The 15,323-nt window shown below is 39.7% G+C and overlaps 1 protein-coding gene across 1 annotated transcript in view; it reads left to right on the plus strand.

The window, feature by feature from the left end:
• LOC122560880 (aldehyde dehydrogenase 1A1-like) overlaps nt 1-15,323 on the plus strand; it is a 72,450-nt gene that overhangs the window by 31,387 nt on the left and 25,740 nt on the right. The window contains exons 8-10 of the mRNA XM_043712085.2: nt 3,625-3,738; nt 12,024-12,126; nt 14,201-14,385. Coding sequence (XP_043568020.1) covers nt 3,625-3,738; nt 12,024-12,126; nt 14,201-14,385 — 402 coding nt within the window. The remainder of the gene's footprint in view (nt 1-3,624; nt 3,739-12,023; nt 12,127-14,200; nt 14,386-15,323) is intronic.

The raw sequence follows: 15,323 nt of genomic DNA on the forward strand, positions 1-15,323 counted from the left end.
GGGTGACTGTCTGTGTTGAGTTTGCATGTTCTCCCTGTGTCTGCATGGGCTTTGTCTGGGTGCTATGGTTTCCTCCCACAATTCTAAAATATGCAGGTTAGATAAATTGTCTATTGTGTTCAGGGATGTGTAGGTTAGGTGCATTAGTCAGGGGTACATGTAGAGTAATAGGGTAGGGAGAATGGGTTTGGATGGGTCATTCTTTGGAGGATCAGTGAGGACTTGTTGGGCCAAATGGCCTGTTTCCACATGGTAGGGATTCAATGATTCATGGATTTGGACAGTAGATCTTTGACAATATTGGCCCACTTCTATTTTTTTTTCATTTCTATGAGAGCAGGGAGCTGGTTAGGTCATCATCTGCTGCCCATCCCTATCACCCCCAAGATGTCGGTGACGGGCTGCCTTATTAAACTGCTGCAATTCTTGGAGTGTGGGATTCCAACAATGCTGCTCACAAGGGAGTTCTGGGATTTAGACCCAGCGACAATGCAGGATTGGTGATATCATTTCAAACCAGTCATGATTTGGAGATGCCAGTGTTGGACTGGGGTGTACAAAGTACATTGTACTTTGCTCAAAAACTGCATGCATTCATGTAGAACTCTGAGCTCAAAAACTGCATGAATTTATGTAAAACTCTGCTATCTCACTTTTTAGATTAGAATCAATCTAAATATCATGGCATAGACAGAGAACACAGGGTGCCAACACCTTCAACATATTGTCTAGCTATCACCATTGTTAACAGCTAACCCAAGAATGCAACTTTTAAAAAAAGGGTTTTGTGATTTACACATGAGAGAAGTGAAACTATCACTGTATTCTAACAGATGAAAGGCTTAACAGACAATCAATTTTTCAATATATCATTTCATTTACATCACACTGTAAATTTTTGCTATAAATTCCGTGTTACGATCGAGCCCTCCACTATCACCTGATGAAGGAGCGTCGCTCCGAAAGCTAGTGTGCTTCCAATTAAACCTGTTGAACAATAACCTGGTGTTGTGTGATTTTTAATTTCAAACCAGGATAGTGTATGAAATGGAGGGGAACTTGCAAGTATTGATGCTCCAATGCATCGGCTACCTGTGTCTTTCTAGATGGTTGGCTGTTTAGTTGATGCTGTTGTTGGAAACCTGATGAATTTCTGTTATGTCAGGAGATGAAAAAACTTTAAAGAATTTCAAGGCAATTTTAAGACGAAAGCTATACAATGCCATCTTTTGTTTAAAAATTATGGGGATGTTGCGAAGTTTAAAGGGAAAGTTAAATATTTTATAACATTAACATGGACCTACTTTTCAATGCTAATTTTTATATCAGCCAATCTTCTCCATTTCCTAACTGCCCTAGTACCTCAATGCGCCAGTTTAACACATGTGGTCACTAACTGCATCCCAATGAGACAAAGACTTCAAAGATACCATTCGCCACGTGGCAATAACAGTCAGTGAGAAATGGATGTGTCTCCCTGTCAACAGTCAATTGTGAACCTATTGTTGCAATTAAAAGCAGACCTGCACTTGATGATCAGAAGACATGAGATTGCATTCCTGCCAATACTAAGGAAAGAAAATGTAACACCATTCCAAATCATTATTGCAGCATAAGTAAATTATATTGCATTATAAAATCATTATTATACTTTCCTCCTCAAGTCACAAATATATCAATGTGGACTAAATGAACTTCAAATGTTGCCTTAGCCACAGTTTACAAAAGAGTCCAGTAGGTGTGAGATCTATCTGATTTGTCATTTTCCCCAGACTTTTATATCTTGATTTTCCATGATTGATTGTGCTTGGAGTGAACAATTTGTGCCATTTTACCATTTAAATTAACTTTGAAAGAATCCACAAAATAACAATAAAGCATTCCAATTAAAATGAGATCGAAAAGCCCTCATCATGATGACCAAACGCTCTAATCAATGACAGAAATTTGGCTGGTCCAGAGGAACCTGCCTCCTTTTTTTCCTAATTTGCCAGTAATTCTGTGAATTTAATAACAAAGATTGATGATAAGAATTTTACAAACATAAAAATAAAATACAGGGTAGGACCTGGTACTTATCCTATATCATACAATTGTTAAGTCATAGGCATGATGATTCAGAATGCCACCTGTCTGGCAGCTAGCCTTGTAATCACCTGGGAGAGATATTTTAAAAAGACAACCAAGTTGGGAGCAGAAAATCTGGATAACATATTGCTTTTGGGCCTGTAAACTAATCCGGGGAGTACATTAAAAATGTAACATCTTGTTAGTTTATGATCTGCATTCTCTATTTTGTGACTTCTAGTACAGCAAGATATTTATTCAGTTCACTTTTAAATGATTGCAGTGAATTAATGATTTGACAGCTTGTTCCCTACATCTACTAATCTCTGTGAAAGTAAGAACCACCTGACACCTTTTCCCTTTATGCATGATGAGGTCAGGCATTATTGCCCAGCACTGTTCTTTTTGAGAGAACTGATCAACAAAGATCTGGCACAGCTCTCTCTATGGATACTTTATACATGATGATCTCCGATTGTATCTAACTTAAGTAATGTACACAATCTTATCTCTTCTGAAATTTAAATGCCTCTGTTAGATAGCCTTGGTTTTTAAGCCTTTCCAAAATAAACACAATTGGATTTTAAGTCTCTTGAGTTTTAGGGTGGGTTTCATTCTTACAGCACTTTTCTAATCTTTTTCCAAGGCCCCTTTATCCCCCGTTGTATTAGGCAATCAGCCAGGACAGAGTATCCCTAGTTAAAGCCTGATGAACATCATAGCAGGTCTTTTATTTATCAGTTCTCTCAAAAGAACAGTGCTGGGCAATAGTGCCTCACCTCATCGTGCCTAAAGGGAAAAGTGATTTTTCTGCAGACTCATCAAGGTTCTATTCATTCTGGTTCAAATTTGTAACATATTTTGATGTATTACACTTACATATAACTACACCTTTATATTTAAGTAAGTTTGTAATTGTTCTCCATTTTTAGAGTCATAGACATAAAGTCATAGAGTTCTACATCACGGAAACAGACCCTTTGGTCCAAATTATCCATGCTGACCAGATGTCTTAAATTAATTTAGTCCCATTTGCCAGCAGTTGGAGAGTATCCCTTAAGTCTTTACTATTCATCTACCCATCCAGGTGCCTTTTGAATGTTGTAATTGCACCAGTCTCCACCACTTCATCTAGCAGCTCATTCCATGCACGCACCATTGTCTGCATGAAACAGTTGCCCCTGAGCTCCCGTTACATCTTTCCCCTCTCACCTAAAATCTATCTCCCCTAGTTTTGGACTTGCCTGTCCTGGGAAAAAGACCTTGGCCTTCACCCTATGCATGCCCCTTATGATCTTATAAACGTCTGTAATGTCACCCCTCAGCCTCCGATGCTCCAACGAAAATAGCCCAGCCTATTCCACCTCTCCCTATAGCTCAAATCCTCCAACCATCAATTTTATGATTATAAATTTATCTGAGCATCCAATCACTTAGATTACAGCAGTAAGATAACTTTTCTTAATTACTGTTTAAAGTAACCTATCATCTAATGACCACAATTCCTCCTTAACTCATTGTGCTTGTTGAATATTAACTCATTATCTTTTGCTTTAGGCAGGATTTCCTCCTGGAGTGGTGAATATTGTACCAGGATATGGATGTACTGCAGGAGCAACAATAACAAGTCATATGGACATAGATAAAGTAGCCTTCACTGGTTCTACTGAGGTACTCTGAGCTAAACATGATTCTTTTGCAAAACTGTGTAGACCTCAACTTAATTGAGAGGGCTGTTTTGAGATGATGTTAGAAATTATTGCTTTTGACACATATATTTGAAGATAAATTTATCCATATTTGAGGTCAGTTGTTGGAAATTGTTTGTGCTAATACATTTCAATGTACTCAACATGGGATAAATGTTTCATTAATTGCTGTAAATTAAAACAGCATTCCACAATTTAAACTTTAAATCTGGGCAAACGAATATGAAGAACCTCAGCTAATTGTTTAAGAAGCTGTATTCTGACTGGAAAAATTCAAATACATTCCCCATCAACATTATTCAAGAGCAGAACTCAAAGGTGCTGAAATTCTGTGAAGTTCTTTAATCTCCTGTAAATTCAGTGGATGATCAGAGAATTGATCCACCTGTCACAAAATAACTGGAGACTCACGCCCTTCTTTCCCATTTTGGCTATTAAGGATTGAACCAGAAACATGCAAGTTAATATTAAACAGTGCACTCTCTGTTTTTGTTGCCCTTGCAATGCCATACATATTGGTCAATTCTCTCTGTGCACATAATGCAGCAGGAATCATTCCTCTAATAGGAGGAAAATAGGTGATATGTTTATCGTGTTTTCAAGGTCCTATGGGAAAACAATGGATTGAATGTTTCCACTTTTTGGCAAAGTGTTTTTGCATGAGATTCTTGGTGACTGGACTGTCATGGCCCATATCAACATTTCTGTTGTAATTCTTCACTCTTCCTCTCACTGATTATGACTGCTCTCCTCAATGCCAATCTCATGGAATCAGGAGAAGAAGATGAAGAAGTGTTTGCTGCTGCTATGACGTTTGCAATGCTGAGGCCACTTGTGCCATAGTTAAACCACAGCTACTCACCATTTTGGATGCTGTAAGTTAGGAAATAATCCTCAAGCTGTGGTATTCCTACATTATTCCAACAAAATTGGCCCAGAAAAGGAAGTGGATCTCCATATTGTCATGGAGTCATAGACTTAACGAGTCCTTCAGCATGGACATAGGCTCTGTGGCCCGAATTAGTCCATGCCGACCAAAACGTCCATCCACGCTAACCCCATTTCCCTGCACTTGGCCCATATCCTTCTAAACCTTTCCTATCCATGCATTTGTCCGAATGCCTTTCAAATATTGTTGATATACGTAACTCAACCACTTCCACTGGCAGCTCATTCCATATGCGTACCACCCTCTGTGTAAAACGCTCCTCAGGTTCCCTTTTATTCTTTCCCTTCTCACCTTAAACTGATGCTGTCTAGTCCTCGATCCCTAACTTTGGGAAAAAGATTGAGTGCATTTACCCTATCCATGCCTCTCATGATCTTATAGACTTCTAACAGATTTGCCCTCAGTCTCCTAGCTTGTCCAACCGCCCCCTATAACTTAGACGGTTGAGTCCTGGCAACATTTTTATAAATTTGTTCGGCACTCTTTCCAGTTTAATAACATTCTTCCTACAGAAGGTGACAAAAACTGAGCACAATACTCTAAGTGCAGCCTCACCAATGTCCTCTACGATTGCAACAAAACCTCCCAACCTCTATACCCAATGCCCTGACTGATGAAGGCCAGTGTATCAAAATCCTTCTTCACTGCCCTGTCTACCTGTGACTCCACTTTCAGAAAACCGTTTACCTGAACTCCAAGGTCCCTCTGTTCCACTACACTCCTTAAAACCCTACCATTCACCAGGAAACTCCTACTTTGATTTGACTTTCCAAAATGCAAGACCTCACACTTATCGAAATTAACTTCCATTTGCCATTTCTTGGCACTCTTCTGCTGATCAAGGTCCTACTGCAATTTCTGATTACCTTCCTCACTGTCCACAACACCACCTATTTTAATGTCATCTGTAAACTTCCTAATCATGTCTTGTACATTCTCATCCAAATCATTGATATAGATTTAAAAAAGCAGTGGGCTAAGCACAAACCCCTGAGATACACCACTAGTCGCAAGTCTCCAGTCCAACACCATCCTTCCACTATTATTGTCCGCTTCCTATCATCAAGCCAATTGTTTATCCAATTTGCCAGCTCCCCCTAAGTTCCATGCAATCCAACCTGCCAGAGCAGCCTACCATGTGGAACCTTATCAAGGGCCTTACTGAAATCCATAGAGACTATATCTACCGCCCTTCCCTCATCAACCTTCCTGGTCACTTCTTAAAAGAACTCTAACAAATTTGTGAGGCATGATCTTCCATGCGCAAAGGCATGCTGACTACTCCTAATCAAACTCTGTCTTTCCAAATGTATGTATGTCTTATCCCTCTGAATATTCTCAAGTAACTTACCTAACAGCAGATGTTAAGCTTAGTGGTCTATATTTCTCAGGATTTTCTTTGCACCCCTTCTTGAATAAGGGCACAACATTCACTACCCTCCATTGTGAACAGTGATTTGGTGGAGCTGGTGGTGGAGAGGTAGACCACCCTCTTTTCTGCTGACTGGAAAAAGAGGCCACATCACCAGACTTGACTAGACTGGATTGTGATAGATTCCGGAGTTAATGTTGAATCCCGGTTTAATTGCAACGCCTAACAGTGCAGGAAGAAAGGGAATTATCTTCTGTGCAACACAAGGCTAAATGCCACTATTTTTTATTTGCTACCTCATGTCAGTGCCATTACTCATTTTAACTTTGCCACTGCATACAACTCTCACCAAGGCTCGTGAGCTGCAACTTTCACTAGTATATGCATCATGTCCACTCAATGACTCTCAGACACTTCAGCCTCCTAAATAACTACCACTTCCTGTCCTCTATGTTTTCCATTCCCTCACTTGGAATACCTCACCATCGTTCCTACTCCTGCATGACCATTGATGGATCCACCATCCACTTCCAGCACATTCAATTTCTCTCTTTGTCCTGTCGCAGGAAAATGTATCTCACAATTGGGCCAAGAGGCTGAAGATAAGGGACTTGGTGTATAGAAGACTGCTCACCTATATGTGGATAAGGTGGCTGACTTGGCTAAAGGAGAGATTGACCACTCATACAGGAACACACAGACCATCCATCTGCAATCTCCTAATGAGCTTTCTTGTGCTGTACTCTGCTGCTCACCCACTAATGGGAGTGCTAATGCATTCTTAACCTGCTCAAGCTTACCCTACTAATTCCCAGCAACATCCAGTGAACCTTGTCCAAGGAGAGGTTTGAGTTGCAGGCCCTTCTCCACTTCTGAAGAGAAAGTCACTGAACCAACAGAAGATGAACTGTCAAGGCTTTTGGCTGTACCATTCACCAACTCAGAGACTTTCACCTCAGAGGTATCTCTAACTTGATTAGACTGAGGATCACAATCTGGCGAGCACATCACCAACATATCTCTTTAGCTGTTGTGGAAGGAATGCCACAGATTACTGACAATTGGAGGACTGCCAGAGATCTGCTTATTCCCAAACAAAAGATGAGCCCATGGTTATAGCTAGGAGCAACTTGACCAAAATTTACAGACAAGCATGGGAATAGCAGATAGATTTGTCAGGGGCAGTCACTAAAGTAGAGCAAAGGATGGAGGAGTCCACAAAAATTATTGATTCCCTTCTCGCTCTCGCATGCATGCATCTGGCTGCTGCCATAGAGAACCAGGTCCAGCACACTCGACGTTTGCTTGTGCACAGACCTGCACTCCATCACTTCAGTCAAAGGTGCTAAGTATCCAGCTGTCCCTTCCGCTCAGAGAGACAGGATGGTAGCAGCAGGAAGCACGAGCAATAAAGGTCTTCCGGAAGCTTCCTTTCTTGGCCATCAATATCCCTTCTAAATTCTGAAGAAGTCCAAGTCAAGGAGGGTGAATCAGCATCGGATTCATTTTCAACTGGCCTAGGCCCTCTCGGCCCAAACCCACCAGGGCACCACTAGCCAAGTCTTCCAGGACAACAGGACCAACTAGAGAATAGGCTGTCTCCAAACCAGACATCCCAGGGATGAAACACGTTCTAATGGCCAAGTATTGCTCATCTCTCACAAGCAATAAACTCCTTGACTATAGGTAGCCTCAAACATAGATCTGGACTGCAGCAAAAATGTTGCACTTTAATAGAGATTATACTGAGGCTACAAGCAGTGTGCAGAGAGTGGTAGGTCCTGCCCTGTCTAAGTCCTCACCTTGTGAGTGTCAGCATGGAATCAGTGATGATTCCTCATGCTTCTATAAGTAACAGTTCATTCTGGCTATTAGCTTTTCAAAGGACTGCACTACCATTCAATGCTGGGAGATGTACAATGGGTAGGTCACATGTCCACTTTCCCTCATAGCACATTGGTTTGGTGACAGGAGCTGTACAAAGTGTTGCATCTCTCAGGTTAGACACTGTCTTACTGGATGTTCACGGATTTCAGAGCAATTCAGCAGTTTACACAAATTCTGAAATGTTAAAGGCTAACCAGTGATGGAAGTGTGAAGTAGAAGTGCCTCACAATTGCTCCCAACATGGAACTTATCCTGAGAGACAAACACAGAGATGCTCAGGAGCAAAAGAGAAATTGCTGGAAAAACTCAATACGGCTGGCAACATTTTTGAGGAGAGAAACCGAGTTAACGTTTCGAATCCAGTGACTCTTCAGAACTGAAAGTGGTTGAAGAATGTCTTTTCTCGTGCATACCTTTGACAGAGGCAGAGGCCCAGTACAACGACAAAGGAGTTATTGATGGTGGCAAAAGAGAAAAAGAGATGTAAGATGAGTGTAAATAAAGGGGTGAAAGGGAGGGGATAGATTCTTTGTACTAAGAACAAAGTAAACAAGGCACAATGAAGACAAGAATGTTGAGGAGGTGGTGGAACAGGAGATGGAGAGAATGTAAGAAAAGTGGATAATACACAGAGCACGATCAGCTTTGGAAGTTAAAATTGAATTTAATATTAAGATCTTGAGGCTGCAAAATACCTCAGCAGAAAATGGAATGGTCGTTCCTCCTTGCGTTGTGCTTTATTGGAACATTACAGCAGGTCCAGGACAGAAACATTAGCATGAGAGCAAGGTGGTTTATTAAAATGGTAAGTAACTGGGAGGTCTGTGTCATCCTATAGACAGAACAGATGTGTTCTGCAAAGCAGTCACCTTGTCTGCGTTTAGTCTGACCAATGTGAAAGAGATCTCATTGTGAGCAGTGAATGGAGTAGAAATGCAGCTTCACCTGGAAGGTACGTTTGGGAACTTGGATGATATGTAGTCAGGTGGTGAATGGAAAATTTCATGGGAAGGGGCCTTCATGAGTGGGCGGCCTGGTGGCTCACTGTTTGGCTTTGCTGTCTTACAGTGCCAGGGACTGGGTTCAATTCCACCTTCAGGTGACTTTGCACATTCTCCCTGTGTCTGCATGGATTTCATCTGGGTGCTCTGGCTTCCTCCCACAGTCCAAAGGTGTGCAGGTTAGGTGGGTTGGCCATGGAAATTGCCCGGTAGTGTTCAAGGGTGTGTAAGCTAAATGGATTAGCCATGGAAGATATAGAGTAGCGGGGGTTGGGTCTGGTTGGGATGCTCTTCACAGGCTTAGTGTGGACTTGATATACTATAATTATAAGATCAGATATGAGGATCTATAGGGTTACCATGTGCAATATATTTTGTATTTCTGCCAAATAAAGTGTTAGTTTGAAGTTTAAACCTGAAGACAGCTCTTGATTTTGCCTTCTCCTCAACCAGACTGACTTGCACCCAAACTCACAGTGTGGTATCTTTTGTATGAGAAAGGAGATACCAATCGAACATTTCATCTGAAAGCAGCACCTCCAGGAATGCAGAGCTTCCTCAACCCTGCCCCAGAGTGTCTTGAGCCTGGAATCGTGAGTTAGGAGTGAAAGTGTTGCCAACTGACAGACAGCTGACAATCTAATGCAAGAAGAAATTTCATGGACTCATCAAAACAGCTTTCTCAAGAACAACTGGGCTAAGCAATAAATGCCAATGAAGCTTACATCCCATGAAGTAATAAAACTTAAGACTTCCCCTTAATCTTTGGGATTCAGTCTGGAGACCTACAATACCTCTATTTTAATGACAATATATCAAATCTTCCCTTACTGTTTCCATTGCCTTACATTTGATCATAATGGAGTACTATACTTCACCAGCTTCTATTTTGCACTTATAACTGATTCTCCACTTTACACCACCTTTTCCTTTAAGCATGTGATTTAGGCTAAGTGTATATACTAACTCACTATAATTCCTTTCACAGGAAAGATTGGCACATAACTAAAGGGAAAGTTGAAGATCAAGAGAAGGTCATGCTACATTCCAAAACTTGAAACCACTGAAAGAGATCACAATTGATTTTATAGGCAGGAAAAGGGCATGTGACATTGCAAATGACGAGGCCATGCATAATGGGATGTTTGGGGATTTGCCTCTCTTTCCTTTTCTTCTTTAATTCTCTCTCGCACACACTCTACCTGATGCTATATTTGCCACCATACACCTGTGATTGCTTTCCCTTGCCAATTCCTTTGCCAACTGGGACCCTGCAAATGATCAAATTGAGGAGGATAATTCTTCCACATATGAAATCACTTCTTTCCCCACCAAGAGCCTATATCGAAATTGACATCCCCTATATGTAAAAATTGAGGTGGAGGAATCTGCAGGTTCATGCAGAAAGGATAGTACATGAACCAAATCACTGAAGGAACAGCACACATTTTAGTTTGAATGAGGAAGATAAAGGTATAATGTTTGAAGGGCCAGGCCGTGTAATGTAAAATTCTCTTTATACATCAGCAATGCCCTATAAGTTGCACTATTTCCCTGGCAGTTCTTCAACATCTTGGAGACTTTGAAGGTGCCTGATAAAACTTTGGTAGGTTTCATGAGAACAACACCCTGCAGTTAATTATAAAGTGTGTGGTCATTGCAGTTAACATTTTATTCAGTCCATTATTGCCAGTGGTGGTAGCAGATATCACTCAATAGCAGTCAAAAATATGTTCGTTAGCAGACCATTTTCTTCCCTAGATTAGATTAGATTCCCTACAGTGTGGAAACAGGCACTTCGACCCTTTCTGAAGAGTAACCCACCCAGACCCATTTCCCTCTGACTAATGCATGTAACACTATGGACAAATTTAGCATGGCCAATTCACCTGACCTGCACATCTTTGGACTGTGGGAGAAAACCGGAGGAAACCCACACAGACACGGGGAGAACGTGCAAACTCCGCACAGACAGTCGCCCGAGGCTGAAATCAAACCTGGGTCCCTGGTGCTGTGAGGCAGCAGTGCTAACCATTGAGCCTCTAGTATTTTAAATCTGTTTCTTAGATACTGGCTAAATTGCCATGGGACAGACCTAAACTTAAGGTTTTCTCATCTGTCTTACTAAATGTAGAGAAGTGTGAAGTGATACATTTTGGGAGGAAAAACACAGATAGGGAATACAAAATGAAGGATACAATTCAAAGTGGGATCAGAGATTCAAAGAGTGAGTATTTGTGAATGAATCACTAATGCTGGCAGAAAAAGTGGATGAGAATAAAGTTAAATCATATGGGATTCTGGGTATATATTTGGGGTAATAGAGTTTTGAAGCAAGAAAGTTATGATAAGAACTATAAATAACTAGTTTGGAAGTAGTATATCTAGTTATGGACACCACACTTAGAAAGGAAGTAAGGGATTTGAAAAGATACAGAAAAGCTTTGCAGGAATGATTCCAGGAATGAAGACCTTCAATTATTTCCATTAATTGGAGAAGTTAGAGCTGTACATCCTTAGATAAGAGAAGATTGAGAGGAATTTAAAGGGCATTCAAAATCATGAGGTAGATAAGGTAGAAAGGAGGAAACTTCGCATTGGCAAAGGGATAAAGTACAAGAGGTCACTGAAAGTAGGTCATTTGCAAAAGAAGCAACCGTTACATTAGGACAAGCATGGACCGAAGTGGTTCAAGAAGGCAGCATACTGACAATAAAAGCCCAATAAAAGCTGACCTCACCAGCGATGCCTACATCCTCTAAGTAAGAAAAGGAATAGTTAGGGTTCGGAAAGTGTGGGAATGTGCTGGGGTAAAATTCAATGGTCACTTTCAAAAAGAGAATTAGACAACTATCTGAAGAGAAAGGGAAGACGTGAAGAAATAAAACAGGCTGAGTTGCTTTTATAGAGATCCAGCAGGAGGGATTTTATTGCACAATTCGAATGGCTCTCATGCTTATGTGAATTACTTATAGCACATTGTAGATGTAAGCTTAATGAATTAAATATTATATTCACATTTTCATTTTTTCACTCAGGTTGGTAAACTAATACAAGAAGCAGCAGGCAAGAGTAATCTCAAGAGAGTAACACTGGAACTTGGAGGGAAGAATCCAAACATTATTTTTGCTGATGCAGACTGTTAGTATTAAAAGTTATTTCTGTACTTAAATTTAATATTTATCAGATGTTTAATTGTTCTTGACACTGACATTTGTGTGCTTTTGGCAAGGTTTTATGGATTTGCCAGACTCAAATTTCTAAAGAAGGTGGTTATGGATCTTCTGTGGATATTGCCACAGAAATGGGGAAAGATCAACAACACATGTTCATGACAGAATGATGTTTGACTTTAAGTGAAAATTGTCATTGATCATTGTTCCACTTCTTAGGTGTTTTTGTCTTTCTTGCTGGCAGAGGTCATGAAGTAATGGCAAAATTAACATTTTGCACACTTGATGGAGTGCACGCTTTAAATAGTTCTTTTTGCAGCCATGGTATATTTGTGGTGTAGGGAAGGATATTAAGACAAGTTGCAGGAGCACCAATTAAATTAATCCCTTTACCCTGGATTATGAAAAGTTCAAGGCAAGACAGAAGTAGTTAGACCATTTTTGTTGGCAATATTCATTGTCTACCATTATAGTTAATACAGAATAAGCTAGTTGGTTTTGCAAGTACAGGCCCAGTAATTGCCTAGTTCTGACTGTAAGCTGACTTAAACTATTTCACAACTTTTCCTTTGGAGCAGTAGGTTCTTCATACATATGTTTGAAATTTAGTTTCCAATGCCAGATGCATTGTCTAATTACTAGGAACAAGTAAAATGGGTAGCAATGATCATGCAATGCTGAGAGTACTATCTGCTGGTGAAAAATATAACTACTTATGATGGTAATTATAATCAGACTAGAATGAGTATTGATCAAATGACTTCATGTTTCATTCTATTGTCGGAGAATTTCACAAAGAAGCTTAAAATGTATAGAAAACTATTGTCTTGTCCATTATTTTAACCGTAAAGCTGTTTGTAAATAAATACGTTTCTAAGTTCCAACATTTACAAATATGGACATAGTTGTTGCAACACACTTCAGTTCCTTGACATGAATAAAACTGTTAATTCAGAAGTCCAGTTATAAATGATGAACTCTGGCCTAAATCCATTATTCATTAACTAGAAAGTGGTCATTGCACCCTATTGCCTGAGCCTGTTGTTCTCCATTTGCTGTTATTTCTGAAATGGTATTTAGTAGTATACTAAGTAATATGCAAACTATGCCAAAATCTCATATTTGTGGAGTAAAAACAGAGGCAAAATCTCATAAATCCAAAAACTGGTACAACACCAAAAGAATGGTTCACTAAAATTACTTAAGGCAGCAAAGGCTGGTGATAAAACTGCCAAAATAAAAGGTACACTTTGCCAAGTTAACTATTTGACGAAATGTGTGGCCCATTTAATTAATTACTCTCTTTCCAGTCATAGCCAGTTGCCAACAATATGATTTCCTTGGGCATGATGATTCCCAAGCTGCTGCTATTGCTGCGAAACGTATACTTCTCAGAAGTCTGGCAGTGAGAAGGTTCAGACTTGAGGGACTCTGTTGCAGCAATAATACTTACATTTCTAAGAACATGTCAAAGAAAATAATGGGGAGTCAATCATGTTATTTATGTGACCGTACACATTTGATTCTCCCCAGCATTTCCATCCTATGTAAGTGGAGCAACAACTGAGAACTGGTAAATTTGATTTTAAAAATGCTGTTGAGTGGGTCTCGTCTATAGAAAACTACTCAGCTATCTCTGAAAGCCAGAATATCCACGCATGTCTAAAGTAATGTTAAATGATTAATAACACATTAAGGTGAACTTTTTATGTAATCAGTTCCACAACCAATTATCCAATGATTGAATACAAATTATTAATAACATAACTTCATATATATTTCTTCCAAATATAAATGGTCATAAAATGTGCTTGTCAATATCTAATACATGTATCTAGTCAATACAACATGTGTAGTACCTCTTTTGACCTTTATGAACATGCAATATGTTTCTAGAGAAATCTAATAACAATAATTAGAATAATTGACCTTCTACTCAAATGTCAGATTTGAACTCACACATAAATAATACTGTAATTTTCCAAAATGATGCCCACATTTTCAAATATGAATGAATATGCAATGTAACTCATATTTTGCAGTGGACTTTGCTGTAGAGCAAGCTCATAATGGCCTCTTCTTCCATCAAGGACAGTGCTGTTTAGCAGGATCCAGAATATTTGTGGAAGAACCTGTCTACAAAGAATTTGTCTGCAAGAGCATTTCGCTAGCACAGAAGCGTGTTATTGGAAATCCCCTACATGTAGCAGTCACCCACGGGCCACAGGTATCAGAGAAAAGATGTTATGTGGAATGCTTAGACTAATTAAAGAGTTAACATAGTACTTTAAACTATGAGAAGAAAGCTCTTCAGAGACCACATTCTGAACTGTGACACTGCTTTAGTTAAGTTTGTTCATCTTAGCTATTGCTTTATGCTTACATATTCCATCTTATACATAAAAACTAACAATGCTACTACAATTATTGAGTCTATTACCATCTGTTCTGATGGTTTCCTTAACATAATGAGAATCATGAATGCCAGGGCATAAAAATTTCAGCTAAGAGGGATATTGGATAGGTTAAGGTTGTTTTCCTTAAAACAGAGGGTTCACACAATTGAGGTGTGCGAAATTATGAGGGGGTGCAGATCCAGTAGACAGGATAGACCAATTTCCCCAAGTGACAAGTCTGTGATCAACACACTTTTAACATGATTGGTGTAAGGTCGAGCGACTAATGAGGGAAAAGAGTTTTTGCAAGAGGGAGAGAGATGTCTGAAATTCCAGTTCAGTGGTGCAGTCAACACTTATTTGAAAAAGTACCTGGATCAATTTCTGATCAGCAAGGGTTACAAACTACAAGGCTCGGGACAAAGTAGAATTAGAATGGGTGTCTAGTTTTTAAGAAGTTTTTAAAATTTCATTTTTTTTGTAATGCACAGACCTGATAGGCTAAATGGTTTCTTTCTGTGTCTATGGCTCTACAATTCTATTAGAGCACACAAACATACAAGAAGGTAAAATAATGTAAATGTCATTCAGCTCATTAAGCCATATCTGTTTACATTTTTACAAACAATATTACAGAATTACAGTCACAGAGTCAGAGGGGGTCATAGACTCATACAGTCCTACAGCATGGGGATGGACCCTTTGGCGCAAACTGATCCATTCTGACCAAAATCCCCATCCACGCTAACCTCATTTCCCTACTCCTGGC

Source organism: Chiloscyllium plagiosum, unplaced genomic scaffold, assembly GCF_037043375.1.
Source record: "Chiloscyllium plagiosum isolate Xiang-an unplaced genomic scaffold, Cpla_swu_hap1 HiC_scaffold_2, whole genome shotgun sequence".
Lineage (NCBI taxonomy): Eukaryota > Metazoa > Chordata > Chondrichthyes > Orectolobiformes > Hemiscylliidae > Chiloscyllium > Chiloscyllium plagiosum.